The following is a 20,907-nucleotide window of genomic DNA, read 5'->3' as shown; positions in this document are numbered from 1 at the left end:
GAAATTGTACACATAAGGAATCAATAATCAAAAGAACAATTGTAGGAGTTGGTGTTACTTTTGTCTGAACAAATTCACTCAATTTCACCTCCAATCCTCCCCAGAGCCTGGTGGGTCGTCTGAAGGAGAACCTCGAAAAGTTGACTGAGGAGAAAAACCAACGCATCGCAGCGGAAAACAGGGAAAAGGAACAGAATAAGCGAATGCAGAGGCAGATAAGGGACATGAAAGAAGAAATGGGAGAGCTGTCCAAGAAGGAGTCCGAGGCCAGTCGGAAGAAGCACGAACTGGTAAGTCTTTGGGTGCTGGGAGACTTGATACGATTCCCTGAGTTCACGCTAGAGGAGATAACCGTGCTGTGATCTATTCAACAGGAAATGGACATCGAGAGCTTAGAGGCGGCAAATCAGAGCTTACAAGTGGACCTCAAGCTGGCCTTCAAGAGGATAGGTGACCTGCAGGCTGCCATAGAGGACGAGATGGAGAGCGATGACAATGACGACTTAGTCAACAGGTACAGCACACTTTAACTTTGTGTAAAAGAAGATACAATTGCCTCAGTAGATCAGTGAAGTGTGTTTGGTACATTAGGGGATACTGCCAGAGCTGAAGAACCTTACACAATGAGATTTTCTAGTTTTTCTAGTAGCCTGTCAATCACAACTTGTATCTCTTTTCCGTCTTAGTCTCCCACGTCTTCCTACATCAATTCCTGTCTTAACTCTTTAGCACTCAGTGAGAAAATATTCCCTTTGTCTGTCTTACAAGGTTTACATTATTCTCCCTACTTCTCATCTTTTGTCTTTGCGCCATTCTTTTCCTGTTGGTTACTCCTGCTCTCTTTGCAGAGCGGTTCAGGGTTGTACTAGCTCTGAGCCCACAAAGGTAAAACAAAGGTAAACATAGACTGCAGTAATAAAAACCTCTAAAAAGGAGATAGGACAAACACCAGTTTGAGAAGGAGGTTGGGTTATTTGGTTATGTTATGTGAACGTGTAAGTGTAACATCATTTACTTGCTGTTGTCTCACCTTCTCTTTTTCCCTGTGCTCCCTTCTTTGTTTTCAACACTCCTGGCAGTTTGCAAGACATGGTGACAAAATATCAGAAAAGAAAGAACAAAACGTGAGAAGAGAAAATGCATCCTTTGTTTGTGTCATCATGGCTGTTTGCACGTTTTTTTTTCTTCACGCCCATTCCAACAACAACAGAGAATAATGCAGTATTCCTTTTCCCTTAGTTTGTGTTATTCACAATAACAAGGCAAAACAACACATTTTAAAATATCATGGAGAGCTGCAGTGGTATACATCTGATAAAAGCTATGTTTAAAGATGGCCCCCAGGGTTTTATTTAGCCATTTTATTTTGTGCCAAGGGTCCAGAGGTGTGTGAATGTTAGAAGACTCTAAATGACACCAGCCAAGCCAGTCTCACTGCTGTAGGACCCACATGAAAAACAGCAAAGTGTTACAGAGCTGTGGTAATACTGCATCATTTTCTTCATGAATATTTTGAATCTGCTCTCATTATGCACCCTCATACTGCATTTGTTTGTACCTTGATTCGAAACTGTTTTCCACATATTTGTATCCATCGTTTGGATATTTCTTTCCGTTTCTCTTTAGGGTTTTCCAAAGCACATGCAACATGTCTACACCTTGTTTGTACATAGTGTTGTTACAATACAGATACCATTATCAGTAATTCCTCCAAAACTATACCTCCTATTAGGTGTATGCAATTATATGCTGACATAATAGTTCAGGAATCGGTGTCTGAAAGGGAAAACATGTATTGCAACATATCACCTCACTAAATTGTGGTCATGTGATCTACTTCAGTACAATTATTTTTCTTCTGATTGGTTATCAGACAATACAAATTATAGAACTATAGATGGTGTCACGCAATATAGAGTTGGGTGCACCCAAATCCAAGGAACAGGAACTTGAACAAAAAGGCCTCACCCGGACAAGGCAAGGCAAAACAGAACCAAACAGATCTTCACAATACAAACATTAAATGTTTTGACTAAACAGAAGACTTCAGTACAATTTAAACCAAAGAGTGGATATAATGCAGTTGTACAGGTCAGGTGGTTGAAGGACTGATGGGTGACTGACAAACAATAAAAACAGGCAGGAAAACGTAAAAAAAAGGAAGTAATACTTTTCAAAATAGAACAGGAAACAGAAAAACCAAAAACTAGCGTCCTTACAGTAATATAATTCAACATCATACAACACTAGAGGCTGATAACAAGTACACGTTATGCTCTTGGAAATATTTGGAGATACTGTACTGATTTTATACATTTTACATTTTAAAACTGCATTGTGCCTTTAACAAAAATGTAGCATGGTGGAAGTAATGTGCATGTGCTCTGGAAGACTTGAAGGTGAAATAATGTATGCAACTGAGATGTTTTCCCCAAAAGTTCAGCTTTCAATGCATGAAAAATAATCCACATTTTCAAACTCATTTTATATTGCTGTAAAACACTTATATACACTTGTCCACCTTGTCTTGCATGTAAAATGTGTATTCATCGATTTGTGAGTGTAAATTATATTTTTCTGACTGACTGAAACACATTTTCTTTCAGTTTTCTATTCAATGAAAGGAATCTGTATGGCATGTTTAATAATTTAAACCTTCATCAGAGCGCAGTAAGGAAATGTAGTCTTCAGTTTGAAGCACATAAGCCCGTCCATCATTTCCTCACATTAACCTCTGATTGCTTCTTCAGAGAGACGTGGCATCGCGCTCTTTATATGCATTTTGTTCATCATCAGCGATGTGCTTTTCTTTTTGTGCAACTCGAGGAAAAGCGCAATGCTTGTCCATGTTTACTTAATTACATTTTCCCCTCCTTCGACATCATTACATTAGCAGCATGGGTGAACAATAATAGAGGAAGTGATTTTTTCCCTTCTAATTATGAAGTGGATATTCCAGATGACATACATTAGTATACAATAGATTTAGTTCTCAATGCTTCAAAACCAGAGGTTACTGTAGCTGGATTATTAATATTGTAGAGGGAGGCTTCTCCATAATAGATTATATATATTTTTTAAAACAAGGGTTACATACATTTATAATGCAAGACTATACATTGCAAGCTATGCAAATGCTTTCATCAGTGCAATTGAGTGGAAATGGTTGCATTTTTACACTTTAAGTGCTATGTTTGTGTGTTTTTATTAGCATAATCTAATAACATGTGCTTTTACTTTCTGAATTTATAATTAGCTCATGGTGAACCGATATCTTAAAATATGGTGTTGGTACCACAAGTGCTAAACTGATCAAACCAAGCCATACGAGATTTGATGCTGAGTCTAAGTATTTGTGACAAAGATTTACAACCAGTGCAGGCCAATTGTCAGAAGCTATTAATGTTCACTTCTAAATTCTCGGGGCTTGTTTGTATCTACGAGCCTCAGGACTGGTTAGCTAGTAGTGTCGGGCCAAGGACAAATCGTTTGTGACACCATTTGCACAGCACTCAATTGCAAGCCACCTTTTATTTTGTGCGTGTCTGTGTGTTAGGGAGAGAGTGAAAGAGGGAGATTTAGCTGTGGGCTGGATTCAGCTTTTTGTTGTGTGATATATCATGTTAAAAAAGTCTCAGTGCCACAGAGATAACAAATGGGCAGCAAGTGTAATCAACTTTGTAGTATTAATGAACCCATTATCTGGTTACGGTGGGCGTTTATCACTGTTGTTTAGAATGCAGAAGGGAGGGAATTCGGTGGAATATAAAGGGAAGATATAATAGCTGAACTTAAACTTACAATTTGAGCCTGCCGCCTCTTTAAGCACCTCTCAAATTAAATGAACGGGTTTGCCTGTAGAAAATAATATAATCAGACCATTTAGTCTCTCTGGGATCATCATTACCTTCCCCCGCAGAATGCCTGGCCCGTAAGGTCGATGATGAGACAGTTAAATGTGTTAATGCTCTTAGAAATCTTGAATTACCATTCAGTCCGAGGATCAGAAGCTTCTTTCTGTCTGTGCTCACCCCTTAACAATGCTCACATCACCACCTCCTCTTTAGTGTTAAAAAAGAGGTATCCAAAAAACATGTTTTAAGAGAGCAGCGAGGACACTTTGTTGAGGAAACATGTGTGTTTACAAAAATCGTTTATAAATGTGCTATATAAATAAAACTTGATTTGATTTGATGTGTGACACAAAGCTTGGTGACAAAAGGAAATGGTGTGCTGTTCACGGGGAGGCCTGCAGAGAGGGATATGTGGACAAATGATGGAACTCAGCAGTCTGGCTGTCATATCACACCTCCCTGCATATTGTTTGCTCCTGCTTATAAGCATTTTTCAAACACTTTGTATTCAACATGTTCATTCACATTCAACATGTTCCAAGACTCGGATAGAGAAGCTTGTCCGAAAATGACCATCTGGAATTAAAAATGGCAGCTCCTCCACAACCCTGTCATTGACCCTATTTTTTCCTGATGCAGTGTGCCAAAGATTGCAGGGGGTGCGCCAGGCCTCAGATGATTTGAGGCCAAATATCATATTTAGACTTTTTTTTTTACATAGAATTGTAACGCAATAGATGATTGTCGCTAAAAGCCTTGTCTCTACATTACAATAAAATATAAAAAAATAATTGATTAATTAATTTGAATACAAATTCAAGTTAGTATTAAAGGCATAAAAAGACAGAAATGTATAATTTTTTCTTTAATAGAAATGTTTCTTCTGCCCGTAAAGTGTCCAAACCAGGCTTGTCTGCATAAGCGCATTTTTAAAACATAGTCATTGTCCATGCCGGTTTCAGTTGGATTATTTGTCACAGTTGCTCCGATCAGATCGGTCTCCTCCATTTTGTAAATTATTTACGACTTTTGAAATCAACACATCGGCAAAATCCGGCTTACTTTGAGCATGTGTTTTAAACAGTTTAATCCCTTTGTGAATTGTTTCCACTTCCGCGCCGTCCTTTAATTTCTTCATTCAGCGGGAATCCAAATGAATTAATCCTGAGTCCAATAACCATCAAAGTCACTCCAATAGTGCTCCTTAATTACGCTTTCATCCTCCTTTAACAAAATACTTCACATTCATCCAGTTTGTGACAGTAGTTGTAGCATTTTTGAGACTTTTAAACTTTAATTACCGCGGTTGCGTGGACAACTTCCAACAGGAGTCATTTGGGGGGGCTCTTGGGAAAAAAGGTTGGGAACCCCTGCATTACAGTACATACAAACTTATATAATGTAAAGTGTAATTTGGTTACACTTTCTATGAAGCACATCTCAATTTCATTAACTTATAATAACACATAATGCGTTACAATCCACTTATAGTTTTGTAATATAGGTGTTAGCACTCAAACATAATCATAACCCATCATAAAGGATTATTTTATATTGCCTTCAATTATCATAATACTTCATAAAAGGTAGTCTCTGAGTTTGCAAGTCAATGTCTACAATGCATGCTGAAGATACTTATAATTAGTTGTATGATTTTACTAAATAAATATTCAGATCTGTTTTGAACATTTGATTTGAATTGATCCATTATGGTATTCATCGGTCTGATATATCTTCATAGCAGACCGCTGCTATAAATAACATACCGTTCCTATGTTCGAAGTTTGAGCTTCTGAACTAGCTGCCAGCTTCAGTGTAAAATATCATTCGAAAACAAATATTTTGCGAGAAAGTTTTTATATATAAAGTAAGTAGCTGTGAAATAAGCAGGATATTGTACAGCGAGTCGGTCATAATTGCAATCGTTATTGCAAAATACTACAAAGTAAAGTCCTTCTGGTATATGTATATTTGTGTAATTTTACGACTGTCTCTTTGATTGTTACAATTACAGTTACATTTTGACACATCACATAGCGAAGAAGTGTAGTCAGAAGCAATGTGTCCTTTAACAATCGGAGGTCTATTTCATGTAATACATCTCCCAAATACATTTCAACCATGTTGGCAGTTTTTACTTAGACGTTGTTTACACGTTGTCACATTAACCTTATCAAGCAATGGGATGCATAATTCACTGTGGATTTGCAATGAATGACGATTGACCTTATCCAGGTGGGATCTACCAAGCTTTTTCATGCGGATCCACAGGTCCCTGTATATTGATTGTTATGTCAGGCGTCGGGCCACGGCGCTGTCTCGCAGCTCCTCTCCAATAACTCACTAGGAGCAGGTGACATGCCACACAGATGCTAGCAGCCCAGAACCAGCCAAACAAGTTCATTATTTCTCCATCAGCTTCATCTACAGTCTGCCTCGATCACTCATCCCAGCCACGTCAGCTGAACATTCTGTCAACAAATCATCTTCATTACGTTAATATTGTGTCACACTATCATGCTTAACCAAATAATGCTTACCTGTCTGGATTGCCTTGCATCATACTGCCCTCTTAAACTGACAAATTACTAACAAAAAGCTTGTGATCTTTGTAAAAACTGATAACTATTTTTGCCTGTGTAATTTGTGTGATGGTACACTGCATAGAATATTCACATATCGAGTCATTTAGTCTAATTTATTTTTCTGCCTAAATGGATTCCGAACCATTGCATTAGGCACATTTATTTTAATAGTATCAGTTGTGGGTATTTAGGAAAATTACTGATTTGTATAAAGGGGAATTACCTTACTTGCTTTATGCACTTGAAAATGTAACAATGGCTTGTTAAGGTGAATATTTTTGCTCTGTCTGTTGGAGCTAAATTCTTGTATCGTTGCAGTGGGGATGAAACTGAAACTGACTCCGAGGTGGAGGACCGTGTGGATGGAGTTAAGACTTGGCTCTCGAAGAACAAAGGCTCCACCAAGACACTGTCAGAAGAGGGAAGTCTAAAGAGCACGAGGTTAGTGCCCACATCCTTTTGCATCATGACAGATAACCCATGTATATCCCGGTGATAAAAGAACCCACATTCCCAGCCTTAAAAAGGCCCAGGATTACCCAGGGCATTTTGCAACAGAACGACGAGTATCTCATGTGATTAGGTGTCATCTCTCTCTTACAGTATAGTAATCTGTCTAATGACAGGAGGCGGAACAGGGAAGCGGCTGCTGTCAAATGTATTGAAGTGGCCCGTGGCCAGTTGGCACGGCTGCTTAATGACGCTCTGCCACAGTTAGATAGATCTCCTCGCTGGTTGATTGCCTTCTTTCTACAGTGTATGTTGTACATAACAGCAATAAACTCAGGACAGGTCCCAAGGACAAAATGAAAATGACAAATCTAATATTCTGTCAAGGTAGCAAAAATCTCAGTTGCCACATAAAGCATGATGCGTATGGAAGATCAAAACAATTTAGAATGTGGCCATTTGCACAAAACACCTTACGTTTTCTCTTTCTACTCTTTCTACTTAACTTAGGGAAAACGTAAGGGTGTTGTACAGTACATGAACCCTCAAGGTTTCATGAGTGAAGGAATACCATTAAGGAATTACCATTTCAATGTTTCTGATTCCATGGAGACAGTTTGCTTGCACTTGAGATTGTTATACCTGTTATTTTCTTACAAAGTTGAGAGAAGGAAGAAAAAGATTGTTCAGAGGAAGGAATTATTATATACCTAGAGAAGTGCAATAAAGAAGGCACATAGTATGGAGCTATATCAGGGTCATAAGTTTTGATCATTAAAAAAAAATACAATTTATTTGAAAGTTCAAGTTTGTATCCTGAACTTTGAAAAATAATTATTTGGAATCATTTTGCAGGTTAAATATTATTTTGATTCAGTTCTGCAATTTTTTGGAATAAAATATTTATTTTAATATTTCACTTTTATACATATTTTGATATTTGAATCCTTATTTTTTTCAGTTGCAGATTTTACGTTTTCAGATTCAAAACCATTATGTTTTCAGTTTCAATTCTTGTTTTTTCAGGTTTCACTTGTTTTTCACCTTAAAATGACTCAAGGTCTTCCATGCAACTGGCCACTGATTTGTTTTCTTCTGTTGGGTTTCTTGCTGTCAATTTTATGACACAACCTTCCAGATATGCAGCAAATGCAGATACTAAGGAGATGAAAGAAGGTAAGGAAAAGACGTTTGATGGAAATAAAGACGCAAAAGAGGTAGAGCCAAACAGATCAGTGTCTGTCATGAGTTCCTTGAGCTACAGGAAGCGTTCCAACCTGAAAGACTCCATAGGGGGTACAGGCGATGAAAGCTTCTTGTTTAGCACTCTCAAAGAACAGCCTGACGCACCAGACCAGGCCTCCATTCGTAAAGCCAAGGGGAAGTCTGGAGTGCCCCAGGAGGATTGGAAGAAGAGCCATGACGACTTTAACGACAAAAGCTCCGTCATCTCCATGGCTTATTCTGAAGCGACCAGCCGAGCAAGGAAGGGTCTGGAGTCACGTTGGGCCTCCCGCAGTAGCCCGGAATTTGATAAGGAATCCATAGTGTCCTCTGTGGCTCCCAGCAGGATGTCCACCAGGAGGGGCATTGTAGACATGGACGATGACAACAAGTCAACTATCAGCAGCGTGAGCCGATCCAGCCCTAGGGGGTTACATCGCAGCAGCTCTTGGAAGGACGATAGACGCAGTAGCTCACGCCTGTCCGTTGCCCGCAGCTGTGGTCTCAGCGAATTTGGCTTGCATACAGCACACAGTGACGACGACGATGATGATGGCCGTAGTGTTGCTTATACTGAAGGAGGAACTTCATCCTTCAGTCCCCGCTCCCTCAGTCGCAGCTTTTCTAACCCTGGCCAATCACGTTCCTCAGAAACAAATCTTCCAGATTCACCTGAAATAAAGTCTGTCACCCACCGAAACTACTTGGACCCTGAATTGGAAGCTGCAATCAATGAGGTGCTGAGCTTCAAACCCATTAAGTTCAAGCGCAGCAAGCTTGAAGAGTCGAGCGAGGAGGAAGAAGACCAGAACAAGGGGCCGGCAGGCGAGGAAGGTAGGAAGAAGGGAGAAGACGAGGGGCGAAGCTCCAGCCTGCTTCGCTCAGCGTCGGGCTCCGCTCTGGACTACAGCAATCGGTCATCCAGCACCATGAGCACCAGCAGCTCCCGCAGTCGGAAAGATAAAAAAAGCAAAGTCTCTCTGTCCGACGACTCTTCCTCTTCCTCCTCTGATGATCGCCACAGCAAAAAGAGCTCGAGGGGGAAGAAGGGCAAGAAGTCCAAGAAGAAATCTAAGAAGAAGCAAAGCAAATCGGAGGATTCCTCTTCTTCCTCAAAGACATCCGAGTCCTCTTCCTCCGACTCCACCGTCTCCTATCGCAGCTCTAGCAGTGTTAAAAGGGCCCCGAAACAACCATCTGACGATGATGAGCAAGAGCCTGCAGGCCGTGGGACATCTAGCAAGAAGGAAACCAAGAAAAAGCAGAAGAAGATGGATAACTTGATGATGAAGTACCGCTACAAGCCTGACAGTGACTGATACCAACACCAAAAGGTGATGCACGGTGTGACAATAACCCCTGGAGCCTAGCGTTCCTGAAACTGATTCAAGATCTTTCGCAGAATAAACTAACTTGGTTTGCCGTGTGAAAATGTTTTGTATGTAATACTCTGATACACTAATGCTGACTACTAAATGAGCCTTGGCTGCGTTTTTCAAAAGTCACATGGCCAATTAGTGCATGCCACTGATTTTTGTTGTGCTTATGCTCCTGCCAACATCCATTCACATCGAAACAAATTGCCAATTTACTGCAGTATACTGTAGTTATCTCTTTAGTTTGCACCACTGCAAACTCCAGTCACTTCTGTTTTATTACCTCTGCCAGGGAGGTTATGTTTTTAGCTTGGTTTGTTTGTTAGTCTGTCAGCTTGATTATTCAAACACTACTAGCCCAATTAAATAAATCTTGGTGAAAGGGTGTAGAATGGACGAAAGAAGAACCCATTACATTTTTGAGCATTTTTGAATCACAGCGCGGATACATGCAGTGTCTGGATAATCAAAAAAATGAGTTCCCAACTGGGAAAATGTATGTGAACTTACACTGAATCTGGAACATTTCAGAATTCGCAATTACATGTTGTTTTAGTGCTCTAAGCAATAAAATACAACACATATTTTCTTTGCAGCGTACATTTGACGCAAGGTTTCTTGCCCATCGTCACTGCAATGCATGACTTTTCTCTTTGTTGCCTCAGCACTTATTTATGCTTAAGAAGCGGTGCAGTGAAATACGTTTCATCGGCCGTACTAGTGCTGTAAATAATTGTTACGTTGCTCTCTCCTCTTTGCAAAGATGGATTGCCGTGTTTTCCCTGACGTTGTGTTAAAAGCAAATAGGATTGAGAGAGAGTTGTTTTGCTGCGTCTTTAAGCACAAACAGATGTTGGCAATTAGAAAAAAACGAAATAATACCAATCTTTGCTTTAACATTGAGTTGAAAGAGTTGTGACATGACTGCTGATATGGCTTGATGTTAATACTTTGCATCGTAATTAAGACGCTAAGTTTAGCTCCAAGCTTCAAAAGCCTGTCTACTGTGATTCACTGACACTTGCAAAATGCAAGACAGGAGGCTTGATTTGTTTAAAATGGTCCTTGAACTTGTTTGCCTCTTAAGTGAAACACTGGCTCTCTAGCTCTTGAATCACTGCAGGGTGAATAAAGACAGTTTGAGTGGACTGAAGATGATACAGGCGATACAAATTGATTCATTATCAAGTAAATGCACGGCTAACAGCATCAATATGGTCAGTTCATCCAAATGACTTATGCTTGAACACCCACAAACAATATAGAATTCAATTGAGCACTTAGAAAAAGTACATACAAAACAGTAACACTTGAGAGGGGCCCTCTTGTTCTTTTTCGGGTTTCCCTTTTTCTGTAAATGGTCTGTAAGGCTAAATTCCCAAAGTTACTTCCAGAGGGAATTTCTCCACACACTCCCCCACTGCCTGAAACACCTCGTTGGACTCCATGCATGTAAACTAAGCACAACATACACATATTTATCTGCTATAAAGAAACAGTATGGATTGAAACATCCTTCCTTTTACGCTTGAAAACAAAGTGTGCTGTATACAGGTATGTAGGAAGAGCCATCATGATACAACCATTGTTATTTATTCATTATTTTACAGAAAATGTTTTGATCTCATACCCTTGATTCAGACCTTTTGGGTTTTACTCTTATACTCGGCTGCTTAAATAACCTCATGTTCTCTGATATCTAACATGCTCAATGCCAATGTATCTCAGAGAGGCCACAGGTTGAAATGAAATGCACTGCAAACCAGGTTAAGCTGACCCTGGCTCAGACCCAGCCCCTGTGCCTCCTGACTGGCAAATATGTGGCCCTAGTTTCAAGGCAACATCAGGTAATTCCCAAATACTGATAAAACATCTCCTATAAACAAAGTGTCACTTTCATTGTACAAAAACAGACCTGTTAGTAAATCCATTGCCTTTGTTCTAATGTCTGACTATGTCATGACTACGTCATGCTTATCTTCACAAAGTCCACTTCTTTGCCCGAACTTAAGTCTTTTTCCAAATATCAAATACTTCAAGCTACATACTGTAGGTGTTTTCCAATAGTAGAAAGGTATTACCGGTTGCCCTTTGTGGGTGTCATAGTGCTGACAAGGACATGTTGTTATTTTCCTCTGAGTAAATGGCAGGGGCCATGGCATTGTGGATAAATGCAATCTCCAATGTTGGTATTCAAGTAATAGATTGAATGCTTGGCATACCGTGTGTTGTCATGACAACATAATCTAAGGATGTAAAGCCCTGGTTCCAAATGACCTTTAATGAGTATGCGACGTTGAACACATACTACAGGATTAATCTCAGTTGTTGAGTTTATTGATGCAGCAGCAGAAGAGCTTTCATTTAGCTGCTGCTTTCATTTCAATCAACACACTTTTGATACCTTACACTGCACTTTATTTTATAACTGTTCTATTTTAGTTTGTTTTAATTTGAATTATTTTGATTTGGGGGGGGTGTGTTTGGGATTTTAGCCTTTGCAGACAAAAACCTATATTACACACTACAGGAAAGGGAAAACCCCAAAGTGCATAATAGGGCCCCTTTCATATTTTTTGTAAAGCACTTTGAATTCCCTTGTGTTGAAATGTCCCATATAAATAAACTTGCCTTGATTCCTGACATTTCCCATTTTAACTGCACATACTTATTACTCATATGTCAAATATGCATGCTTTCTGTGTTGTTTTTGTGAAGACATTTCTTGTGATGACTTATGTGTGTTAATCCGAATAATAGTGTCTCATCTAGGACTTTGGACCACAATTATATCAGATGTGTTTTTCCGATATATTAAAAAACTTGCAAGAATGTGCACGCCTCAGGAGATGTGTTGTTTACCGCCTGGGGGGAGAGTTTAATCCTGTGTTTCTGTGTGTGTTGACCCCTATAGTCCTCCTGTGTGCCGCAGACACCTGAGCCTCGGCAGATCTGATGAAGAGGATGAGGCGGACAGCAAGCAGTCGCTGAGGCAGAGCGACGGAGGAGGCACATTGGCAGACAGCACATCGTAACCCAGACTCAGGTCACCTCATGACGCAGACGCAGAAGGGATTATTTCCCCCCAATTTATTCACCACTTCTCAGCCAGAAAGAGAGGCTTCCAGCGGCATGGACAGATAAGAGGCGTCCATGTTTAATATGTGCTTTCTCTGTTTTATTTTAACAAAACATATTAAAGAAGTTAAGGAAGATGGTATCACATGATGCTGCTTGATTTATAATAGCTGCTTTTCAGGCAAATTTGAGCACTCCTCTGACTCTCCACATCGCCCTGCCAAGAGGATTTAGATAAGCTACATTTCTCCAAGAAGCTCTGACCGGCTATTAAGACGAAGTTCTTATCTCTTCCCTGTTAATGTGGACTAGCGCGTTGGGAGGTATTAACCCATTTTCATTAATTATCTCGCTGTAAGTTAACATGTGGCTCTTGTTCCAAGTTCAGATATGCATCATTTAAACAAAGTGATGCTAGGTCATGATTACTGACATGAACGTGGAAAACACATTTGTATTTGAACTAAGCTGTTAGATGTGATATATATGTTTGAAATGCTGAGTTGAGGCATGGATTTAAAGAAAAGTGATCTAGAAATCATTTTATAGCGATATATACATTATTATATGAGGAATTGAAGCCTTTATGTGAATGTAATATTCAAGTGAATTAAGATATTTTGTATTTCCTTAGGATAAGGATATATCCCTGGTTTTCTCTTATCTTCTTGTGGAGTTCAATCTCTAATACTTTTGTCGACTTGTGTATTATTATAGGATTAAAGGGAATATGTTTGTTTGCTATTACAAAGTAGCTTTCTGTAGAGCATTTTCTAAAGATGCATAAACACTGGATTTCTGCTTTATATCATAATTTTAATTAAATCTTGTTTTAATGTTGAATCCTGCAGAATAATATACCAGTATCATGTCAAATGTTCAAATATTTATGCATATTTATGTTCCCAGGTTGTCTAGAATCAAGGGATCTTTTGGCCATATCAATTTATCAAACCGTAAAATAATGACATCCTATTCAGCACAATAGAGTCCTCCAAATTGAAGGTGCCAAAGACTGTGTTCATTAAACCGGTGATATTTTGCCTGTAAGAAAACACTTGGGATTGATCCATGACTACCAATGAGCACATGTCATTGAGCAGCAGTTGTATGATGATATTGTGTTATTCCCAGGTTGTGTTACGGGAGGGTTTACATGTCAAACTATCAAATAATTATGCCAAGAATACCCTTAAATTAAAGCCAGTCTGCTTTAAGAACACCCTTATATGTTGCTGATTGTACACTCGTGAAACTCGCTGGTTATTTCTATATTTGGCCTTACAGAATTGTAATGAAAACCGCAGATAATTTTGTTTAAATTACGTGTAGGTGGATATGAATAAAACAGCATGTGCAGTATGTGCATGTGGACTGTCTGCTCGAGTGCAAAGAAAATGCTCAAGTGTCTGGCTTGATATTTGCATATCTTCTCAGAAAAAGGCTAATCTGCATTTCATGTCTTATTTTTTCCCTTTTTTCACCCATGCATATTAATGTTCAGGAACTTTGATGTCAGTGGTTCAGAATAGACTTTTATTAGATTTTTATTTTTAAGTTGTATTGCCTCTCGGTTGGAGTTTTTGGCATTAGACATAATTTTTCAAAAGTTTATAAATGATATCTCTTGAAAAGGCTTGTCTGTTTTTATCATTGAACAGATCATTTGTGGAATGAGTGCTTTTTGGAGATTTTCCGTAAATAAATTCAGCTGTTTGTTTACAGAATCAATGTTGGCTTGCTATAATTGCATAGGTACAATTTGGATGCAATTTTTGTTTCAAATGCAGCACAGCCAGAAAACAGTTGGAGAAAAGGAGGTTAGAACAAGCCATTGATATGTTTGATTACTTTTAGCTCATCTACTCCAGAGTAACTTCTCATCATACCCATCCACTTCTCCCATGAGACTAGAGGCAACAAACAATTCATTGAAATTATTAATTCTGAGCTGTTGGAGAATAATAGCTTGCACTTCCTTGCAACATGGGTTGTCAAAAAATGAGCACAACTACACAGTTCAAAACTGAGTTTGAGGCGAATGAAGGAAGATAAAAAAAAAACAGGAGCAATCACATCCTTCCTCCCCACAACAATCTGTATTCTACATAGCTGGAGTTTACCTAGCCTCAAATAATTGATGGTTTTAGATTACCACCTTGGTTGACTTTCACACTCGGTGTGTTTTGCTTTAAAGAATCCCTTGTTTATCCAACCAATCTGTAATCCTCAGTCCTATACACAACACGACCTGTGCTGGCACCTCACTCAGTGCCTGGGAGCTTCGCTGTAATTTCCCCTCACTTGTGTGCAGCCTCTGGGTGGCTGTATGTTTCTGCTCAAAGGCTTTCCATTGAGTGACAGATTAAATTCTGCCTCCGATTTTTACTTATTTTGGCTCTAACACTGTTTCACAAGCCACTGGAGCAGGAAGTCATTAGCTCGACAAAGCCAAGCAAGTCTGTGTTTACCGTGCCATCCCCCCTGTTATTTAGCGCTTTGGCCGCAGACGTTTGCTGCACTGGAAGTCGCGCCGACATGGACATGCAGGCCCTATGCAGCCAAATGGATCACCAGTGTGTATTATTTAGGGGAAACTATAAGCAGAAATAATATTTAATATTTAACTATCATTTTATTTGTGTTTTACATTCAAATACATTTAATTTAGCTGTCTTTTATCCAAAGTGACATACAATAAGTGCAATATCAAGATATAAACTCAGAACAGCGAGAACCCTGCAGGTAGGCTAAATTAGCTTCAAATAATCTAATCCATTGTACTGTACAGTAAGTGCCGGTGCATTAGTTTCAAATGAGCTAAAGCTTATAAATACAACAACATTCTATTATAATGTTTTTCTTGTTAGGCTGAATGGCCATTGTGCAGTTGAAACAGGTGGGTTTTCAGTCTGCGAGGGAAGGTGTGTGGTCTTTCAGGCAGGGGCGGTTCTAGGGGGGTCATGGGGGGGCCAGTGCCCCCATAACACTGACTTTGGACCCCCCTGTGGCCCCCCTAAAAATAAAAGGTTTATGATTAAACTATTTCTTGGCTGACGGAATAGGCGGAAGTAACGATATTTGTCATTCTAGTCGGACCCATTAGAGCAGGGGCCTGGTCGATCACGAGCTACCGGTATCTCGCAAGCCCTCAATAGCCCCCACTTTACAAATATGTTTTTTTTTTTAACGCAAGCCGTCATCGCAACGGAAGAGCACACAGCCTCTGTGAACGAGCGAGACAGAGAGAGAGAGCTAGAGAGAGCACACCTTTATCTATTTAATGTGTTGTAAAAAATCAAGAAGTCATTCCAATGTGTACTATAGGACAGTACAAAAAAAAAAACTATTTGAAAGGGGAGTGATTAGTAAAATATGCATAAATAAAAAGAAAGAATACTAACTATAGGTAACATAAGATAAGAATAAACTAGTTTAAATGATTTGTTATGGGTTGTGATCATATTCTAAAGATTTTTTGATTCTTGAAAAGTATACAGCTCTCTTTCATCTGAGTGTTGAGAGCTGTATCCATCAATTCATTTTGTGCTCAAAGTGCACCAGATTGATGCATTTAACTTCAACCCGGACCCCCCTAGAGAATGTTAGGTCCACCCCCAAATAAAGCAGGTTCAAATAATTAAATTGCATACATTTTCTTTTAGTAAACACCGAAAACGGGTCCCACAGACCCAAACAGCACACAAAGGTAAGCATATAATAATGTGTAATGAAACAAATACCAATAACTGTATTGCATTGTTTTCTTAGGTGTATGCGCAATTACTTCATACTGTCTTTGTCTTTTTCGTTCCTCAGAAAATAACTGGCCCCAGCCTGGCCCTCCCAGTCAAATTGGTCTAGAACCGCCACTGCTTTCAGGGGTGGATAATCACCTGGAACAATTGCACTATCACCAGCTGCTGACTGAGTTTTGTTGCTCTTAAATAGTGTAGCTGTAAAGATAGTGTCTGAGAGAGTCAAAGGTCCTGAAAGATACCACGATGTTAGCACAGTTTTGCAAAATTGAGACGGAAAGTATTCAGTTGGCTGCAAATTGCAATCGCAGCTTTCGATGATGCATAGTCAACAGTTTATTTAAAGAGCACACATCATGGTCATTTTCAGGTTCATGCTCTGATTTTGAGCTGCTACTAGATCATGCCTACAGGCTTTAATGTTACAAAAGCACATTCTTTTTCTTACACTGTCAATCTGAATATACTTGTATTCATCATACTTGTTTTTTTTTAGATAATGTATGGTTGAAATGCTTATTTTTAGCGCCTGTCTCTTGTGGTCTGCTGATTGGTCAGTGTTTCCTGTTTTCTGTTACACTAAAGAGTGCCACAGTGACGCGTCCTAAAACCCAGAAGTAAGCTGCGCATTTTTCGACAAAAAATCAATGCAATTTCTCCATAGGATTTTGGAAAATAGCTCGAAATAAGGTCTGTGGTTGACACACATTTAAGAGACGGATCACGTTTTGTTCAGTCGGATAATCTCCACATGTCTACCCTACTTTTATAATTTTCGAATCATAAAACGAATTGATAGATTTATGATCGATAGATTTATGATAAAAAAATTAAGAATCATTTTTGTCGAAGGAACCCATGCGCAGCTTACTTCCGGGTTTTAGGACGCATCACTGTGGCACTCTATTCACAGTGTCAATATAGTAAGGGACTCACTGTGTAATTTCTCCACGGATTAAGCATTTTGAAGTTTGACCAGTTTTTATGCAGCATTTAGACCTGCTTTATAATCAAAAAAGACTTGGAAATCTCTCTTTCTACAACCTTAACATTACTCTACAGTTTGCTTATCAAGTGGAACACCAAGGTATTATATTTCCTCCTATCTTTCACATCTAATCTTAAATGTGTGTGAAATTGTGTACTTTTCCTGATATATTCATGGCACTACTTGTGTCCTCCAACAAGATTATTCTCCCAGTACGGACAAAGGTGCACCAATTACATTGCAGATGGAGAGCAGCCAAACAGAGTCAGAACTGACTACTAAATCAATACGTGTTAAAAATGTTTTCCCGCATAAACTGATCTATTCGCCAAGCATTTCCACATTTTGACCTTGGTTGAAGGCCACACTGGCAGGCTGTAAAAAGTGTGTGTGTGGGGGGGTTGTGTTAATCAAGCATCGTCTTCTGCTATTAGCACTGCCAGAATCCTGCTGGATGGATGCCTGCTGTCAATAAAGGCATGATTGGAGGCCCCGGGACCCCGCCTGCAGGGACCAGGTGAGGAGGCGGCGTTCATTTGCAATTCTAAGAAGTAGAAACGCTGCAGTGCGCTGCCGGGGAGCCTTTCTTCGTTTGCACATATCATTTCCACTCTAATGAACACTGCATGGTAGTTGGCCATTGTAACAAGGCTCAAAAGGCAGGCTCAAACATTGTTTACATTTTGCATAGGTCTTTCCCGAGCCCGGGGAAACAACAAAAGCATATTTTTCTCTTCATGTACCATAAAAGTGAATCAGCTTTAGCACATGCAGCAAAGGGGGAATCTTTAATTTATTTAGTTTTAGGCCACTCTTCATACTTAAATGCAGTTTGAACCTTAAACAATTCTCTGTAATACTTGGAGTGGAAAAAGGAAATGTTGAAATGCCTATCACCAATTTCAGTGTAGGATTTGTCTCTGTATCTCCTCTCCTCGGTGTGCAGGTGGCCGACGCCTCCTGCTGTGCTCAGAGCTGTTCAGTGCTCAGTGCCTCTGCCAAAGGGGAGTTGTGCCTGTCGCTGATGTGTGTGTGTGTGTGTGTGTGTGTGTGTGTGGGGGTGTGTGTGTGTGTGTGTGCGTGTGTGCTATGTGCAACTCAAGGCATATGCTCGAACGGGAGCTGCCTGGACGCAGTAATCATATTGCGCACTATCCGTGCGTGCATCTGAGGGGCAAGTGAAGACTTACTCTACAGTGGTCCACTACATCTGAGGGATTTGAAAGGGGCGTAAATGGTCCTTCCTCCAGGCCTCTCTCAGTGGGAAAGTGTCTGAAAGATCATTTACCTGCTTCACAACTGCCTCCAAGCACTTGCCCCCTCACTGCGATTTCATTTCGGGTGTCTTTCAGAATGCTTTTAAGATGTAGACACAAGATGCGGAGTAACACTTTTTATGAGCTCCTATCTTCCCTGACCTATCTATTTAAATAATTTCCCAGTTAGGGATCAATAAAGCACCTATCTATCCATCTCTTATTTTCATGTTCTTTCTCTCCATCTTTGCTATCTTGCTACTGTAGAGGTGAATTGGTTGAATGCAATAGTCTGATTATAGCACTGTAAAAAGAAACCACAAATACTATACTATATAACATATTATTGAGCTTTCTATAATACTTAATAATAAGTCATGTATTATTGAAAGAATAAGGTATTTTCTAATAATGCATTATCCTGAGGTATAGGCAAATATGATACATTAAATGCTGGTTTAAGACACATTAACTAGTCTTTTTTTGCTTAAAGTATAGTGGAAACATTTTATATATATATATATATATATATATTAAAGTCATTATAACATGTAACAGTGCACTAAACATGGGCGTCATAGTGTAAAGTGTTACCAAAAAAAAGAAACTTCCACATATTTATGATGACCTCTAAACCTCTAGACCCTAAAGAAATAACTTTTTTCGATGTAAGCTTTTTTTCACTGCATAAAAAGGTCTAATATACAATGTAAGCACTTGCATACACTCAGATTTGTGATTGTTAGTGATTGCTTCACTGAGATTTGCAGCTTTAAACCAAATATCTCTCAGATGTGGATCTACACCTACCCACCTGTTTAAATATTATAATCCTCCTACTGTTTCCCCTAACTCTCTTTCAGCTTCTGAGTGATGGAGAGTGGTGCTGAGAGAGAGAGAGAGAGAGAGAGAGAGAGAGAGAGAGAGAGAGAGAGAGAGAGAGAGAGAGAGAGAGAGAGAGGAGAGAGGAGAGAGAGCGTAGAGAGAGAGAGATAGAGAGAGAGAGTACGCTCTCTCTCTCTCTGCTCTCTCTCTTCTCTCTCTCTCTCTCTCTCTCTCTCTCTCTCTCTCTCCTCTCTCTCTCTCTCTCTCTCTCTTCTCCTCTCTCTCTCTCTCTCTCTCTATGTCTCTCTCTATGTCTCTCTCTCTCTCTCTACCACCCCACACAACAAATTTGTGATTCACATTTATGTCCCTGTAAACTAAAATGCTTCATTTTTTCCAGCCCAAATGGCCCCATGTCAAAGCGGTTTTTGTCAAAGCAGTTTTATTGCAACATTATTTTGCATCTCTTGGATCTCTTTTCTCATCTACATTGCAAAATTGCAACTTTATTGTCCATATCAATTTGCAGCCAAACAGATGGGAGGATTGACATGGGGGGGGGGGGGGGGGGGGGGGGGAGGAGGCTGCTGATGCTGCACTGAACAATGGAGTGATAGATTGCTAAATAGCCTTTTAGTCCTCTGGAAGAAAAGGTAGTCAATGGGAATTATTGTGCCAGGAAACACATTCCTATTGCAGCAGATGTTTTGAATGAGTTGCTAAATGATTGTACTGTTCCATATTTTCTATGAAGCTGCATTCATGTCTATTTCTAATGATCCTTGAATCTCCAGATCCCACTTCCAACCAGGAGGTCATGTTGCTTTTCTGACCCGCTGCCAAGCTGTCCAGTTCCACTTCATGGACATCACATTCTACCCAGGAGCTTGTCCACATCCCAGAGATATACATGAAGAGGCTGTTAGTAATTATTTAGGCAATTTCGAAGAACTGCAAACATTTTCAATCCGTCCTTTACGAAAGCTTAGGCCTTTAATCCTGAAGAAAATGAACAAGTTTTAAATAAGTGCAGAAACATACAGCCTGGTGACTCTAGCAGTCGATACTTAATAAATTATTTTTCGCCGTCACTGCACGAGTCATTGCGCTTGGAGATAACATGTTCTCCACTTGGTGCCAGCGCTTGACAGCTTGCTGGTCTTTGCCACCAAACTCACAAGCTATAACTGGATAGATAGCAGGAATTAACTACACATCTAATTGCAGACTTTACAAGCATAACTCACTGAGCAGATGGAAGTCATTGGTGTGTTAGAGTCACTTCATTTAAACCTCAGGATATTGCACAGTGGAAGCTAAGTCCAGAGGAACATGTTCCTCTCCAAAGTGGGATTTATTTGAACTAACAAAAAAGCCTAGTGGACATTTGTGTCATCAAGTCTTGGCATGTGCAGACTCAGTGATAATGGCACAGTTTACTGGAATACAACATTGCAGATGGCTCTTATAGACCGTATGCATATCAGTGTCCTGCATGATTGACATTTGACAT

At 39.6% G+C, this 20,907-nt stretch overlaps 1 protein-coding gene across 3 annotated transcripts in view; it reads left to right on the top strand.

Moving 5' to 3' along the window:
- LOC117552941 (unconventional myosin-XVIIIa-like) overlaps nucleotides 1–14,294 on the top strand; it is a 123,663-nt gene extending 109,369 nt beyond the window's left edge. For 2 of the 3 annotated variants that reach the window (XM_034226655.1, XM_034226654.1), the window contains 6 exons: nucleotides 105–290; nucleotides 375–514; nucleotides 1,080–1,124; nucleotides 6,758–6,880; nucleotides 8,028–9,447; nucleotides 12,404–12,526. In XM_034226655.1, coding sequence (XP_034082546.1) covers nucleotides 105–290; nucleotides 375–514; nucleotides 1,080–1,124; nucleotides 6,758–6,880; nucleotides 8,028–9,432 — 1,899 coding nt within the window. In that variant the 3' untranslated portion in view covers nucleotides 9,433–9,447; nucleotides 12,404–12,526. Of the gene's footprint in view, nucleotides 1–104; nucleotides 291–374; nucleotides 515–1,079; nucleotides 1,125–6,757; nucleotides 6,881–8,027; nucleotides 9,448–12,403 lie in introns of all 3 variants that reach the window. The other variant, XM_034226656.1, reaches the window with a different exon arrangement.
- The last annotated feature ends 6,613 nt before the right edge of the window (nucleotides 14,295–20,907 follow it).

Source organism: Gymnodraco acuticeps, unplaced genomic scaffold (genome assembly GCF_902827175.1).
Source record: "Gymnodraco acuticeps unplaced genomic scaffold, fGymAcu1.1, whole genome shotgun sequence".
Taxonomy (NCBI): Eukaryota; Metazoa; Chordata; class Actinopteri; order Perciformes; family Bathydraconidae; genus Gymnodraco; species Gymnodraco acuticeps.
This window is presented reverse-complemented; position numbering and strand designations above follow the sequence as displayed.